This window comes from Lates calcarifer, linkage group LG18 (assembly GCF_001640805.2).
Source record: "Lates calcarifer isolate ASB-BC8 linkage group LG18, TLL_Latcal_v3, whole genome shotgun sequence".
NCBI lineage: Eukaryota > Metazoa > Chordata > Actinopteri > Centropomidae > Lates > Lates calcarifer.
The window spans coordinates 16,763,129-16,781,075 of NC_066850.1; the positions used below are offsets into that span (position 1 = coordinate 16,763,129).

Sequence of the window (17,947 nt, forward strand, 5' to 3'; positions counted from 1 at the left end):
TCTCTAATTGAAATGAACAGCAGCTTGGCCTCCCCTGCTGAGGCCTGCCTAATGCCATTAGAGGGGATCTGAGGCCACAGCTCAATGTGTGTGTGTGTGTGTGTGTGTGTGTGTGGTGGTTCATCTAACACTCCCACACACATCCACCTCACTGTTTAATCATAAAATAATCCCCATTCACACCACCAACAACAGCAAGGACACTTATTGAATGAAACAGCACACACACGCAGAACAGAAGCAGCACATAGACTCATCCTGTGTAGGAGAAGCTGTAAAAATGTTCATCATCATCCATCAGTTATTTAACACCTTGCTGACATGATGAAAAACATAACGAGCACGAGGTGTCTGTTCCTTGCACACTGTTCCCACCTAGTGGAAATGAAACAGACTGCAGTGAGGTAAATTGAGAGACCACACAGCACTCAGCAGGACATATTTATGCCCCAGGTGCAATCAGTGTTAACACTATCAATAGAGCACTCTCGTAAGCCTGTAGGCTAGTCAGACCTGAGAACTGCATGTTTCCTGTTTGATTTCCTGAGCCCCGGAGCAACCACAAGGACACGCACACATACGCCACAAGCCCTGATGTTATGTAAGCAATAGCCATACGTTGCCATGGGAAGGAGCGGAACGGGCAACTACAGCAACGTTGATGTTTTTATCCATTCTAACCACTTTCATCAACATTATTTGTAGCAGCAGCAGCAGCAGCAGACGGCTGTTCTCCACCGTCCACCACCTGCTCAGCAGCAAACGGCAGACGCAGTTAGAGAATATAGCTGATGAACACAGTGGAGCATTTAACTGCTAAAGAGCCACATGCTTCCCTCAGGAGCTGGTAGAGACCAAAAACAGAGCGAAAAGAGAGGGAATATGGGACATCATTGGGTGGAGCACATGAATGATGATGTTGCTCTGCAACTGCTTGATGTGAATGCAGGCAACTGTTTGCTAATACATTTGTTATATACACTGATTACATTTTCAGCAAACTCTGTACTGATTTGTTAGCACTGCAGGTTCTTGTTCCTCATCAGGCAATTAGGCCACTACTAATGTAGATATCAGAGACTTAATAAAGGTATACTGGCTGGTATTTTAAAAATTTTATTTATTTTATATTTATATATTTTTTTAACTTAAACACGTTTTTTTCGGATTCCGTAATTTTGATTATTTTGTAACCAAGTCATGCAGCGAACAGGACATTTTACAGTTGAAGTTAAATTTGGTACATTTTGTTATTACAGATCTGTGTAACAGATATCCACTGAAATATCTGCATCAAGTTGAAACTGGCTGATAATAGCTATTCTGCTGTATCACTTCAATAAGAAATGCTTATCATTAAGTAAGCCCATTATGTGTTGGTGCTGCATTATTTAGTGAACGTGTGTGAACAGCAGTGTGTGAGAGCGTGTCCCTGTGAACAAAGTTGGTCTCTGTTCCTGTGTGTCTGCTTCTCTGGCACAGTGAGAATGCTTTGTGTTGGTGTGTGTGAGTGTTTCATTACAAAATGCTTTGTTATTGCACAGATGACTACACATGTAACATTTAACTTTTGGACAAAACACAAAAAGAATGAAACCCAGCATGATGGAGAAGAACTGGCCTGTAAAAGCAGCAGCTCCTGCTCTTTTCTGTTGTTCTGCAAGTAAGAAAGGGCAGCAGAACTTTTTTTTGTGGGAAAGTGGTGCTCTGCTGTTTCATCAGGGAGAGGCAGGGGAAAGGCTATAAACGGCAAGTGTTCCAGGTCCATTTTCAACAATCTAGGCCAGTCACTGTGACGTAAAAAGCTAGTGAGGAAGAGGGGAGCTGTTGCATCGCTCATAAAGTGTGTAGAAGTGGATGTGGTTGACGTGGGATGAGCTGGTGTATGTTTGTGCACAGAAACACTACAATGTCAGCAGCATCACTACCACATCAAGAGGCTGTCTGAGAAGCAAAAGCCTCTGTGTTAATTCGCAAGAACCCAAGATCTTGCATTATCCCCACGTAATCTGGCATTTCCTCCTGCAGAATGAACTGGTATGGCTGGACTACTTGGTTCCAGTTACTGGGGAAACTGGTGCCATGGAGAGAGCCCCCTCCCTCCCCCTCTTCACACTGGACAAACACAGATGACAGACCAAAGAAACTCTCCCAGAAAACTGATTTACAAACAGACAGGAAGAAATCCACAATCAAATACTTTCGGGAGCAGGGGCAGCGTTGTTGGACTTCTCATGGCTCTGACCTCACAACTGTTCCCCTGATCCTCCCCACCTCTTCTCTTTCTTTCCCTCTATCTCTCACTCCTTTCAGGGGCTGGTGTCACCATCCCTTCTGTTGCCTCGGGGATGTATCTCACTTTAGAGGGCTTGCAGGGTGATGGCTGTGAGAGAGTGTGAAGAGGAGGAGGAGAACGAAGAGGGAGGGAGGAGGTGGTGGTGAGAACTTGCCAGGGAGATGACAAGAGACAACAAGAGACAACAGGAGCTCGGTCAGAGTTTTGTTGCCATGGGCTGCCGTGGCACTGAGGACCAGGTTGGACTTCCTGTGGCCCTCATGACCTCGGCTAAAAGCCCTCGGCCTGGGGAAAAAACCCGGCTGCTGACCTTCAGCGCTGGTTAAAGTGGTTAAAGAGAAGGTCAGTGCCATCTCCGGGCCGATGGAAATGAGCACTTCCCCTTTTCAGCAGTGTGGTTTAGAGTGTCATGCACAGACGTCAAGCAGCATGGGATACATGACGCACTCTCACTCTCTCTCCCTCTCTCTGTCTCTCCTCCCCTCTGTGGCTGAACAGGACACTGGAGAATGGCTAACATAGCAGCGCTGGTTCATGTGACACTCCCCGCTGCCTTTGGCCTACTTAGCTGAGCTGTAGCAATCTGCACTTCCCCTTCCCCTGTCTCCTGTTTGACTAACTCCTCTCTAACTACCTCGTCACCTAACCAGCCGTAACCTCACCAGCTATCTCTCTGACATACTTCTCTCCATTAACTTTCCTCTTCATTTTAATATCCACTAGCTCCCCATCATTTGAGGTCCAACTTTTTAAACTCGTGTTGAGTGACCAATCATTCTTCAAGCCTCCAGATATACGTCATCTTTTCCAAGATTCTCTCAAATTAGTTGCTTTAAAGACATCATCATTAGAAGAGCTCACTGGTAGGAAACTCTGGTGTGAAACAATGAGTTTATTTCTTGTTTTACTTATGTAATAAAACCAGTGAAATGTTTAACCTATGACAAGATAAAATATATAGTCATTAAGTCATCAAGCTGACTCAGTCATGCCAGTTAAACAGCAATATCTGTTCAACATCAGCCACAAGAGCAAGTAAGGCTGTAGTAACAAAAACACGTGGCTGTGATGAACTGAGCAAGGGTCTATTTCTCGAAATTCAACTTTTCATTGTAAAAGGAAGATGTCAGAAGTTGCATATTTCAACTTCAAATACTGTTAGAAACTCAGTAGTAGAGCTGTGGAACATGACCAGAGTCTCATATCACGATATAAATCATCTCATATCACGATAACAATGTATATCATGATGTATCACAATATAGTACATTTTCTGTACATTCAATGAAATAATAGTTTACATATAATAACCACATATAAAGGACTATTTATTTTTAACGTTTTAAATTATGGACTGCACGAAACCCATTTCTGGACTTTTGTAGGTGGTAGAAGAGGTTGGTGGTATTTGAGGGTGCTGTTGGGACCAGTGTGCGGCAGTGTGCAGTTTTCTGGTCTGTGTCTGACTTTTCGTAACCAAACCACGAGGTCCTTTAGGAACGAGCTCCTCGATTTGTCATGACCCCATCCCTCCCCTGTTTGGAGCTATCTGCTATCACTTTCACTCACCATGCTGGTATTTACGTTTCTGCCTGCATCCATGTGGTGGGGATGACTGCAAACCGCCATCCAAATGATGCAAAAATATTGCCTTAACAGAGTATTTTTTAATACCATGATATAAGCAATATAGCATGAGACAATATATGCTCTTATTTCATCATCCGATACTTGTTGTAACTGTTGAAAAAAAAAGATGGTGGACTGAGATTAACTAGCGAACTTGTCCAACTGTCTTTACCAACTATCTCCTCTCTAAATAACATGCCTCTGTTTATTCAGCAACGTGTCTTATTGCCTCCACTCTATCTCTCCTTAAACTCTATCATCCAGTTCTTTTATACATTGAAATCCCCATCCAAGTAGTATGTCCATGCATTTTTTAAACACTTCCTCCTGAAGCTGTTTCTTCAGACCTATATCAACTTGGCAATGACACACATTTTGACTTGTCTTTATTGTTACTGATGGCATTAATAATAATGGTCCTGTTCTATTCATGTTGCTATAAGCCTTGAGAGTGAGCCAGCATGAACACGACCAGGACCCTGAAGCTGAAGCAGCTAAATGCGATCCAGGCTTAATTCATTTGATTATTTACACCCGCGCAGTTATAAAGTCTGCAGCTGACTCCCTTTTCTGTTACACGAGTTGAATCTCTTCTCCAACAAACTCCTCCACTAAATGCCTGTCATCCCACCATTTAAAATGTGAGATGTGTATTTCCTGATAAGCACAATATCTTTCTCAAACATCTCTTCTCCAACAAACTCCCCTCATCTCTTTGGTGACTATCTCCATTCCCTGACATCTAGCTGCTATGAACACTTCCTGGTTGCATAGATGGCTTGGTCATCTGTGTGTGTGTGTGCCAAAAGTGGGGAAAGGGAATAAGAGGGTTAAAACACACAGCTATCAAGAGCTTGTGGTCTCTTCTGCCTACACAGCATCTATGCCCCAGACCATCAGTTTTTCTTCTCTCTCTCTCTGTTTACATCTTGCCCTCACATCCATTTTCCTGCCCTATCTTATGGTTTCATTGCTGTAACCAGCAGACATATGGACAGTGGGCTGCTTGCAGAAAAGACCTGATGTTCCTACAGTACAGCGAGTTGAGGAGAATAAAAATATACACAGAAAAATACTGTAATGTTAACGCTCTTTCTGCCTCTTAAATATAATTTTCTCTCTCCCTCTCTTTCTGTGTCTGTCTGTCTCTGTCTTTCCTCCCTCCTTTACTCTCTAATGAAGACACAGGCAGTTTTCTCCTCCATTATCCTTCCCCTGCTGAGGTTTCATTTCACATCCTCCCCAGGCCAGTTGTATGCCAAGCAGGCCAGACTCTCCTTGCCAACTCATCCTCCATCCCGTAGGCTGCTTAACAATTCAATCTGCCGCTCACCTCTGACCACACCAGCTCCATTCACAGTTTTATCACAATGCCTCGAAGAAGCAGGAAGGAACCTCAACATTATCTGGGTATAACTGGCGATCTAGAGGTAAATAAAAAGGTGGTAATCCACAGTTTATATTCATGATCCCCACAGAAAGAATCCTACTGATTTCTGTGACACCCCAGACTTCTCACTAGCACCACCATCAGGCCACAGTGCTCAAATCTAATTCAAACATTTTACTGGTTAGATTATCATGAAATTTTAATGAGCTTATTCCTGCACCTCAGAGGATACACAGTTACCAATTCGGGGTGAGACCAGCAGGGAAAGTGAAAAACCAGTGCTTGTCGCTCCCTCATAATGACCACCGAGCAGGGCATTAAACCTCAAACAGCTCCTGTGGAGTTGCTCTGTGGCCAGCAGGTCAGACTTTAGCTGTACTGGGCAGCTTCCCGGTGTAGATGTGTGAGTGTGGTCAGGGTGTTCCTGCAACTGAAAGCCAGAAAGCTTTACTGTAGTGCCACAGGCCAAAATACCAACTTAACTGCCCTCTGTGGTGAGCAGAACTTGACGCTCTCTTGAAAATGGCCACAACAGGATAAAAATATGAATTCATGTTAATGAGCTATGCTGTGTCGAAACTAAAACTAAACAAAACTGTGCTGACTCTGAAACAACAGCTAACTCACAAAGCCTATCTAACAGCACAAGTCTTTGCTTAAATACCAGGCTGTTGGTCGGAGTGTGTGTGTGTGTAGGGCACATGCATATGTCATATATGATTCACAAATATCTATATATGTTATATTCGAGGGATGCTGCGTGAAACTATGGTGGGGCTAATTGGATTTAATATGAATTTAATTCTACCTCTAATAATAATAACTTTAGATTAATGGGAAAACGAGGCAAACATCATTCTGACATCAGCGATTGCTCTGAACGCTGTTGATCGTGGAGATGATAGTGTATCGGCACAACCCCAGTGAGTACACAGATTTTCCGCTCACCACTTCCTTGAATAACAAACTGTGTCAGATGGCTCATTGGGCCTTTCATGAGCTGCTTTGAGAACCATCTTCCCATGTCCCTTTCCCATCCCTTAGGAAGCCCAGGGTTTGCTGAGGAAATATTTGAGGAGTGTCCATTACTGAGGTTGTTATGAAAGTCCTTTGACAGCCAAGAAAGTTGGAGTCTGCTCCAGTCTAGGAGGGCAGCTGGCCAGAGAGATGATGAGGTCACTGTGAATAGCAACCAGGGTGGTTGGCTCAGAGCTGGAACAGGCAAAGCTCTAGACAAACAAAAGCCTGTGTCACTACTTTTATATTGAGCGGAGGGTAAACACATTTCATAATCAAATGTGCACTTGCCCGACCTGCGTGGACACTGACTCATTTTTACTGCATTTTGCATCTGTTTACAGTGGATCACGCAGCAGAGGCACGGCGACCGTCCTGCAGTCCACAGCAGTAACGAAGAAAGTGATCGCTCATTAGTTTCTTTGTTCCTGTCTCGCTCTTTAATCTGTCTGTGGTTTTCCTGCTCTTTCCCCTCCTCTCTGTGTCACTCTCTCTCTCTCTCCCTCTCTCTCTCTCTCTCTCTCTCTCTCTCTGCAGCAGTGTAATGTCTGCAGCTCTCACCACTCCGCTACCTCCTGCGTCACTTCCCTTCCTGGTTCGGGCTGTCATATAAACACAAGCACACCCCTGCTCACAGGCGTGCTCTCACATACAAGCTCAAACATACACACACACAGACACACACACATGTACACCCAGTCACATGGGACCTACTAATTATGACCACATAAACCCAGCGGAAATACAGCTTTCACAGCTGGCTGTTTGAGCTACGCTCACACCGAGGCGCACGGTTCACAGACAAATAAAAAACTCTGCACCATTTACTTCAATTATTCAGTAAATGCACACTAAGTAAGAAAAATATAATGGGCTCATTTCTCAGATTAGCCTCTGATGCTGGGGCTACAAATAGCAAAGATTCTTCCTGCTGGTGAGAGCCAGAGCTAAAGTGAGAGGGATGGGAGGAGGAAGGTTTAGTGGCATACACTGGAAGGAAGAGGGAAGGAAGAAAAATAAAATTGTTTTCAGCTGCTGGCCATTTATATAAGGTAGAGGAGGAAACAATGAAAACAACACATGCGTATTTATATCCAAGTGAAACAGATCTATTTGTTGAGACAAGGCAGGCATAAACATCTGACAGACGTCATGCACAGTCTGTGACGCAGATGGGAAAGTCTGTCTTCAGTGAGTACATGCATGCACCCACAAAAACAGACACAGATAAACAAGAACGCACACACAAACAGGCGGGCTATGTTGTCACCACTGGACTCCTCTGCATCACTCCAGTCATTCCAACCATGTCAGTAATCTGAACTTCAAGCTCATTGGTGGAATTCTGTGCACATAGGTTTGCCAAGTAATGCTCTCAAGGGCGGAAATAACAGCTTAGAGCTGTAAAAGTTTGCTTCAAAAGACTGATGGATTTATGTTCAGCTAATGAGGCCAAACACAGCAGGATTAATGCTAGTTAATGGTTAATGCTGCAGGATTACTGCAAATTTCATTATCATGCAAGTGCTAGAGGACAACATAGCTCACGTTCTACCCTGCTCCAACTTGTCAGGGCACAGTTGTTGATTTATTTACCAGAGGAATGAGAAACAATTACTTGATTCTAGGAAAATACATTTAGTTGATTCGAAAGAAAAAAAAAAAAAAAAAAAAAAACATGAGGATGCAGGGGGAGAGGAGTGAATTCACAGGTAACACAAACCACCAAGTTTCTACTGAAGCAGGAACCAGTGATGACATGAGACGTTCAAGTACAGACAGTGTTATAATTTCCCTGAATTCAGAGCGAATGTTTGGCTGTTACATAATGTTTGCCCTGGATTCTAAAGCTAATACCACATATTTTACAGCACAAAAATGCACTCAGATTAATGCATACTTTTCTTTTAATATTATGCAATAAATAACAATAACACATAATTCCATATTTAATCAGTCTTGACAGTACTTGTGTTTAAAGCAGCTGTGTGTTCATTCTGTGTGCAATAAATTAAAGCTGCTGTCATTTACCTTTTTATATCAATAATGGATAAAATGATAATATGTCATGTGAAATGCATCACTCATGATGACAAACTGCAGTTCTCAACTCTACAGTGCACTGTAGCTTCTTTGAGCTCATTGTTTTGATTCCTCTCGTCCACAGTTGTACTGTTTCGCTTGACCATTCCCAGCAATGTTATTTCCAATCACAGCAGCAGCTGTTTTGAGAGAAAGCACAATAAAAAGCCACACTGCTGTCCACTACCTGCTCAGGAGCAAACAGTACACATAATTACACAGACAGAGTGAAGCATTTAGCAGCTAAAGAGCCAGATATTTCCCTGAGGAGCTGACCAAAAACAGAGCTAAAAGAGAGAATATTGGACTTACATTCACCATGGCACCAGAAACATGACCTCTATTAAATGCTATTGCTAATATGCATCTGTTAAGTGAGTAACATGCTCACTGTATCAACTTAAAAAGGGGATAACAGGTCAGTGCTGTGTTTCCAGCTTGGTTGTTGCCTTCGTTCAGGTTGAATTAATCTAGTCAGTCTGTAAAATACCTGTGATCTCTTCAAAGAGTTCGTTTTATTGGACCATTTGTCCAAAACCGGAAGATACTGTGATTTTCCAGCGCAACAAAAAAGATGGAGAGCTGGAACAACTTTGGCATCTTTATTCGATAACTGACTTAAAGCAAGTAAAAGCATTGTTGTGTTGATTTGTATATGGCTGAATGTTAATATGAAGGCAAATAATGACAAAAAAGCTGATTACAATTTCATCATAGTTGATTCCATATGTTGAGATTTTTCTTTTAAAAAGCTGAGTTTTATGGCTTTCTCTTCACCAATCCCCTGCTGATCAATCAGATTTCAAATATCTGGACAGCTGCCCCCTCCCCATCAACTGGAGCTTCCTCCAGTTGGCACAGTCTGAGAGTCAGCCTCCGCTGCTGTTGAGCATGTCCGGAAGAACCACTTGCATTAACACGGTGAATTATTTCCCCTCACTGCTTCACTGACTGAAAGTGCAGCCAAAATCAGAGGCTGTTTGAACCCTGTCATATACATGCACAGATGTGACTTCCCTCTTATGAATCAGCAAAATGTTGACTGGTGTGTGTGTGTGTGTGTGTGTGTGTGTGTGTGTGTGTGTTGGCTTGTTTGACTATATTTGTCGGGTCCAAGAACTGGGAGCACACCATACTTGGGGTCAGGACCAAAATGCTGGACCCTGTGAGTTAAAATGGTTTTAGAAGTTAGGACTTGGGCATTCAGGTGTGATGGTTAAGGTTAAAGGTCTAGGGAATGCGTTATGTTAATGAAGGGACCCCATAAATAGAGAGTACCCTGAAGTCGCGGAGAAAGGACTGTGCGTGCGTGCGTGCGTGCGTGCGTGTGTGTGTGTGTGAGGGGGATGGAGAATATAGCTGCGGCAGAGGGGCAGGTGGGTTTTTATTTTTATTTATTTATTTATTTTGCCCTCACTAGAGAGTATTGAAATATTGAGGCGCTGATGGCAGCTCGCAGGCACGTTTCCAAACATCCCGCAGGAAAACTGCATGGCTCCATTAAACAAATAGAGCTGCTGTGTAAAGGCTACACGGCCAGAAAACTGCAATAATGATGTTTAACACGCAGCCACAGTTTATAAATCTTTCACTCCAGCATTACTGCCCATTCAATCAAAGAACTGATGCAAAAATAAAAACCCATACTTTATTATTACGCGTGTTTTCTTGATGGGAATCAAATTGAGTAAATCTGTCAGATTGTTGATTCATCTTGAGAACTTGGTGTCACACAAAATCATCAACCGCTTTACTTGTTCTTGTTATGTGGGCGCGGAGCGTCAGGTTGAGCTTGTTAAGGAGGGGCGGGATGTTTCCAGTCAAGCCTGGAGTGCCGTGCTGAACATCAACACGCTGTTTTCAAGCTCCAAGACCGAGGCCTTATTCCCACTTGTTTACTTCAACTTCAATTTCTATGTGCGCAACAGCACCTGGAATGCGGACACTGGCGGACGCAGAGTGCGAGAAATCGCACATGGCACATGATCAACAATCTCCCCTGCAGCAGTACTGCGCTTTCTACGGCGAACACACTTTTCCAACAGCGGAGAGATGCGGGTCCTCACTAGAATATAGGACACTACCAGGCACAACACAAGCGCGCAAACGCACCTGCGGCAGCAACACAAGAGCCGATCCCACATCAGCCGAGCTATTAGAAAGAACTTCACTCACGCTGAACGACGCTCCTCTTCTGCTCCGGGGCCAGGCGACATTTTCCTCCTCTTTTTAAAGTGCGTGTCATAGCTGGCAGGTGCAACTGCGAATAGAGAGGTCCCGTCCGATGAAGCGCAGTGAGTCCGGCTCGGCCCATTCCGGCCAGGATCGGCTGGGCTCGGCTCGCCTCGGCCCTTCTGTCCCTCTTCCCCACAGGGCTGCTGGTTGTCGGCAGATGACTGCATGCGTCTCGGCCCGTTCTCCATCAGCCAAGAGCTCAGCGCACTCTGGCTCTCTGTTCCTGCCCTTTCATTATATCATGTCCATGTGACACGCTCAGGCCTCTGTCAGTGGAAACTTAAAGGGACCTCCCACGTGATGGCGCCTCTGCGCGCTCACGGCGGCCAGTGCGCGTCCCGGAGAAATGTGATGCTGCGCCCTTAATAAAAGTAAAGCAGCAGGCCGTAAAGCAAGAAGAATGGATTGCTTTGTTTTTACTGGAATGATGATGATGGAGGTTCAGCTGTGATAATGATGTCAGAAGAGGTGGTGGTGATGATGACGACAGTAGTGGAGTTAATAGTACTGATGGTGATGTAGATGATGTTAGTGATGAAGACAGTGATGAAGATGATGCTGATGACTATCATGATATTACTGGCATTGATGACAGTGATGAAGATGATGGTTGCACTGATTTTACTGCTGTTAATGACAATGATCAGGATAATAATAGTGATGATGATGAGAGTAGTGGTGGTACTGGTATTGATGACAGGGATGAAGATGATTATTGCACTGGTTTCAGTGGTGCTGATGATGACAACGATGAAGATCGATGATAGTGATGATGATGATGGTCGCACTGGTTTTACTGGTGTTGATGACAGTGATGAAGATGATAGTGATGAAGACATAGACAGTGATGATGATGATGGCAGTGGTGTTGATGGCACTGATGACAGTAATGAAGATGGTGATAGTGATGACGGTGATTAAAATGATAGTAATGATGAAGATGATGGTCGCACTGGTTTTACTGGTGGTGATGAGAGTGATCAGGATAATAATAGTGATGAAGGTGATGTTAGTGGTGAAGATATTAACAGTGATGAAGATGATTATTGCACTGGTTTCAGTGGTGCTGATGATGACAATGATGAAGACGATGATAGTGATGAAGATGGTCGCACTGGTTTTACTGGTGATGACAATGATGGGGGTGAGGGTAGTGATGTCTTCAGTGTAGTTCTTTAGTCTTTTCTCTCCTCTCACAGTGAGGTCATGCTGTATGTGACATCACTACAGGGTGACCAAGACTGTGGGGAAGCACAGCTGATCTCAGATCAGACAGACTCAGTAAAGCTTTTCCCTCCAGGCTGTCAGGTGGCTGTTAGGATCCTCTAACAGCCTTTATGATGGTACCAAAAGAACCAAGGGAACTTGTGGATTAAATTAACAGCGCCAGTGGAATTTTCCTCATATTTCCATTCACACTGTCTTTATAGATGTGGCGCGGTGGTGTAGTGGTTAGCACTATCACCTCACAGCAAGAAGGTTCAGAGTTCGAACCCTGGTTTGGAGTTCACCTGTTTATGTTTCTTCCAGGTACTCTGGCTTCCCACCACAGTCCAAAGACATGCTTGGGTCAACTGGTGACTCTAAATTCCCTATAGGTGTGAGTGTGAGTGGTTGTTTGTCTATACATGTCAGCCCTGTGATTGACTGGCCATCTGGTGTACCCCGCCCCTCGCCCAGTGTCAACTGGGACTGGCTCCAGCTCCATGATACATTTCCTGCCTCATAAAAAATATTGGTTAATGTCTAACATCTATTTAATACACTGGAATGGACAACACAGCAATCTATTGACAGTATCTCCTCCTCTGTGAGAGGGAGAGATTTTTTTCAGTGCTCCAAAATGCAGTTGAGCATAGTGTCCTGCTATTGTATAGTTTATATACTGATTATGAATAGCAAGTTTGTGTTTGGCAATTCCTCAACACTAGCTAATAAAATATGTGTAGCTGCATCAAATTACAGCAGATCGGTCTCTGGTCTCAGGTACAGTATTTTATTCTTCTGTCATGAGGAAACATTTCCAGCACAGTGAAAACTACAAAATAAGCACGAACTGCTGCTCATGAGGCATTTCACCTAATGAAGCTGGACACAGTTATCAGTGTAGCCCTGGCTTTGCATACTTATACACTACACATTAAATTATGTATTAAGCTTTTTAAAATAACGAAAATTCAAGTTGCATATGCAACTTTAACAGATACAAAAGACAGTAACTTAAAACTGCATGCAACAGCTTTTGAGTTTCTCTACAGCTTATGTCTAAACAAGCTTACCAAGGATGCAAACTCTGGGAAACTTTACAGACTTTGCTGCTTTCCTGTAGAGCACTGCTAGTTTTATTGACACACATACGTTCTCTGAGCTAAAAGTGACACATATGCTGCCTTCAAATGGCATTTGTGAGCTTGTGGTTACAACATGGGAAGTCATGTACACTGTATGCTTGGTATTCAAGTGGTTAATTCATGAGAAACACTGATTAGGCAATGGCAATATGGATGGCATCTAGGAGCCACAGAGGTTAACAATTAAGCAAGCCAGCAGGTGGACAAAGGTATAATGACAGGGGGGGGGTAATATGAAGCTGCTGGGAGTATCAACATTTTCCTCTTACATATTTATTCTAATTTATTCTCCTGAATTCTATATGACTAAAGTTGTATATATATTAACAATATAAACGATATATTAACTCACCATCCAAAAAAAAAAAAAAAAAACAAAAAAAAAAACTTTGATGGCCTCTGCCATCCAATAGTTGATCCAATAATTCCCTGGGCCAGACTTTTAGACTGACAGATTAACTGTAGTCAACCAAATAGGTGCTGCCGTCTCCAGAGCATGCTAGTGGCATAGCTCAAAACCTGTAGGGTTCTATAAGGACCACAACCATTTTCATTTTGTAGGTTTACATCCAAATGCAAATACAAATGAAACTTGACCATTGCCCTTCCATTTGCAGTAAGTGGAAGTAAGGCTCTGCCAAGTGCTGGACGTGCACTAGAAAAGCCCCTATTAGCATTCACTTCATGTCCTCAAACCTGGAAGTGGTCCGCTTGCAGATGATTCATCAAAAAGTCACACTTTTACCAAGATTTTACAAAAATATCACGTCCACAGTAAAACTTCTTGGCCAGCTACAGGCTATTATTTCCCACCTGTTGCCATACCCCATCCTCTTTGTGATGCCTTTACTTCTAATGCCTATTTTTCATTGTTATATATTTAGAATTGTTATATCCACAAATCATAAAAAAGTAATAATTTGTTATTTTCTTTAGTCATTTCCCTATTGGCTCAGCCTCATCTCTCTAGAAATTGTGAGAAATAAGAGAAACTGCAATTAGAAATCAAGTCAAAAAATCAAAATATGTAAAATATGTAAAAATAAGGAGAAAGAGCCTACTTCTAATACAAACCATGCCTTCAAGCTATCATACAAAAAAACCCCACATACATACAGCAAATAATGGAATACAGTGTGATAAAGAGTCTCAATGGTGGTCAGGATCGTGTGAACATACCAGAGGTCCGGGGGTCCCTGAGGCTCACTGACACCCTGTGGTTTGAATTCGAGTGGAATACAACTCTCACCATAAAAGACACCGCTTCACTCCCCCTGGCTACTACTCTGTGCTCTCTGCTCCTCTGAACAAGTGACACTGCCAGCTGATGTGTCCCCTCATCCTGCAATACCCCTGAAAAAAAAATAGACATCCATCATCTTCTTGTTTATTATATAAACAGGCTTTAGATTATTGGGCTGGACCCCATATTATCATTGTCATTAATGTTATCCATAATGGTCATATATATATGTATATATATATACATATATATATATATATATACAAGAGATTGTAACTGTTGACTTATCAATCTAATATTTTATTATTTGTAATAAGATTTTATATTACTCTATTTAGTATTCTCCCTTTTTGTCTATTCCCCATCAAAATTTGCAGTCATGTTTTACAATACAATTTACAAGTTCCAGTAAAAGAAGTCCAGTTACCCAGAATAAAGCTAAGCTCACATTACTCACTAAATGACTAATGCACCCTGTAAAACTATCAGTGACTCCACATGTAGTGAAACACTGACATCACCCTGAGACGTGCTTTTAGAAAAGCACTGTCTTCGCTTTATAAAGGAAACCTCATAAAAGGCACAACAGAATATATATTGTTTACACCCCAAAGACTTCTCACATGTCTTATCTGTGTCTGTCCCTGTTCACACTCTCTATTTGGTCTGCCGGTGAGCTGCTGGTGAGCCACCCTAACACCCTAACTGAAAGAAAAGTCAGCGTCTCATTAAAAAGACAGCTGGCGATTCCAGTCAACAGTTCCAGAGCAAGCAAGGCCGAAGCTGCACGACTTTCTCCTGTGGTACTGTAATTGTATATCATAACGCTGGGGAAGGTTTAGATTGGCTGTGTGGTCGGGGGTTTGTTTTATTGGTTTTATTCATATTGTGTACATTGGGGAAACTGCTGAAGCAGGGAGTATCCTCCTGTGTTTTCATACAGTGACTCTGCTGTCTTTGTCTCCTCGCCCAGCCCTCTCTGGGATGTTCACTGCATGCATTCATTTTTAATTGTTGACGTTTTAATTGTTTGGGAATTTTATTAGCCTAGTCACTGACCTTTTGCCATCTATCTTATTTTGGTTTTACTTATATCACTTATTTATTAATGGAGAATCTTCATTGTGTCTTCTCACATTTAGTTTGTACATGTGTGTGAAAACAGTGTTTGTCATGTTTTCTCTTTTATTTTATGTTTTGACTTGTTTTTCTAGCTCAGCTTATTGCATGTTGGCTTACTGACTGTTGTACAGAGCAGGACATTTTATTATAGACCCCTGAATAAATAACTGTTTCTATAAAATTAGAATTTTGATTGTGGTCTACACTCGGAGTTTGTTTCTCATTCTTGCTGAATTCCTCTCCCCAAGGTGGTCTGAAGGAGCACAGCCCTGTTACGCCATGTGCAGTGCTTAAGCCAATAATACCTATGCATATGATCTGATCTTGTAAAAAGCTTGATGACATAACATGACAAAACAAGACAAGACAAAGCATGCAGCATAGAAGAAAATAAGACAGGGCTTGAATGAATGGGATGACAGAACAAGGAATAAACACAAACTACACAAAAGGAACAAAAAGGAACTACACAAAATAGCCAGATACCAGGCTGGGTATCTCGCTGCTATGTAGGAAAGGTTGGGGAGCCCTGAGGTGAATTTCAAATATTACAGAGGTAAAATCTATAGACACCAAAAACCACACAAAAAATCCACGAACAAGAGACCACAGTGTTGATAGCACTGTTAGTAGTGAGCAAACACATGCATGTGTACCAGGGTATCTGTGTTTATGTGAGAAGCAAATTTGAATATATACACTCTACAGCAGGACTACATAGAATATTTTTTGAGACATAGTTCATAGATGCGGTATCTGCATACACCTGTACTGTTCTTGCAGAAGACGTTCACTAAATATACAAAATATTTTCTCACTTTTTGAGAGAACTGTTGCTGTGGACACAGTATTTTCTCTAATCAGTAGCTCCTAATAACTGTCCACCAAAGCAAGGTTACCTACCGGGCTGGGCACATGACTGTCCAGGGGCCTTCAAAAGCCCCAGGTCCACTGTGAGACAATTGGTTTATGTTATTTTGATTGTTTGAAACTTAGCTGAGCAGTGTGGGCAAACAGCTTATTTTTGACACATTTTTGTCTGACAATGTCACAGTGATGTCTGTGGATGGTAAATACCTGGATGTAACTTTTTAACAGCTGTAATCACAGTATTCCATTATCATCATCATTATCATTATTATTTTTTAAATTAATATTATTATTTGTTGTTGTTGTTTGGGTGAACTACTTCTTAAACTACACTTTTGAGTTTAAGGATAGTAAGAAAATGTACTAAATGAGAAGACTGATGTTTCATTATGATGGAAGAACTGTCTTGGTAAGTATGTGATAGCATACAGCATTCCGCTCTATACAACCCTCGGCGAACCGGATGAACTGTCTCTTTAAGGCCGTCGCTGCTCGCTCCGTGCTAGCCTCCCTCTGCTTGTTATTTTCTGCAACAAGATGGCTGTCGTTCCCGAGAGCAGAGTCCTGACTTTCAGCGTTTTTAAATGGAGCTCTTACTCCTCCACATATTTACCTGAGTGAGTAATGCACACAGTAGTCGGCCCAGTATATGCATCCGATTTTGTGGGTACAACTGGGTTTTTTGTCGCCACAGTGCACCAGTGTTCGTTCTAGCCGGCCCGACGGGCCTAGCTTGTCTGTGATCCGAGTCAGCTAGCGTTAGCTTCATCAGCAGCGTCAGGAGCGTTTGGTTTGGATACTTAGCCGCCCGGCAGTCATGTTGCTGATGGCCCATTGAAGCGTTTATGGTAGCGTAACAGTGGCTTGTGAATAATTGTATATAATAAATATATAATAAGACAATGTCTAGAAAATTCTTTGGTACTAGTGTCATGTAGATCATGCAATAGACGGGAGTTTCTACTACACTGCCCCCCGGTTTTGGCTGCTTTGTTTATCTTAGTTTAGATTTTCATCTCTTTAAAAGAGCTTGTTTTGAATCAACAGCCATCACTGCTTCATACTGAGACTAGATCATCAAATTCTATACAACTTTAGACTAATGATTTATTAAAACAGTACCGTACTTTTGAATTTGGTTCAGTAATTTAGAGTCTAGTACACCTTATATTTTTCCCACCCGAGGTGGGCGAAAACCCGTCCCTACCCTTCCTCTGATTGGCTAATATTCGTTGCCTTCGTTTGTTGGGATGGTTAGTTTTAGGCACAAAAAAGTGATGATTGGTTCGAGTTAACATGAGCTAATCAGAGGCAGGTAAGGGTCGGGTCTTCGCCCACCTCGGGTGGGGGGAAAAAGTAATGCGTCTGCTACCCTACTACGTCAATAGCGAACGTTCACGTTAGCTAACCGGCCTCCAAAGCTAAAGCAGGTAACTCGCTGCTGTTATCTAACCCAAGATGCTTTAGCACAGCAGCTAATCAGTTACCCGAAACCAACTGTCACAATTTATGGTTCGCATAAACATAGTAGCATTTTGAAATGTTATCATGTACAAGCTATAATTTAGAGCATTCTCCTGTTGCAGATTCACTAAAATACATGTTAATTATAGCCTCTAACAACAACAGTGTGCAGCAGTAATGTTATATGATTCCTTTACATACACACAGCCTTCTTTATTCTGCCCTATGGTGAGTTATGATGCCACTTA

General features: G+C 42.4%; 1 protein-coding gene and 1 long non-coding RNA gene across 2 annotated transcripts in view; one reads left to right on the forward strand and one right to left on the reverse strand.

Moving 5' to 3' along the window:
* Nucleotides 1-15,614, reverse strand: part of LOC108897452 (uncharacterized) — a 54,235-nt gene extending 38,621 nt beyond the window's left edge. The window contains exon 1 of the long non-coding RNA XR_001963298.2: nucleotides 10,590-15,614. This is a non-coding gene — a long non-coding RNA (uncharacterized LOC108897452). The remainder of the gene's footprint in view (nucleotides 1-10,589) is intronic.
* Nucleotides 15,615-16,533: 919 nt separating this feature from the next.
* The window catches only part of mkln1 (muskelin 1, intracellular mediator containing kelch motifs), a 30,520-nt gene continuing 29,106 nt past the window's right edge, over nucleotides 16,534-17,947 (forward strand). Inside the window, 1 exon segment of the mRNA XM_018697075.2 lies at nucleotides 16,534-16,644. Within this exon segment, the coding sequence (XP_018552591.1) occupies nucleotides 16,625-16,644 (20 nt within the window). The 5' untranslated portion in view covers nucleotides 16,534-16,624.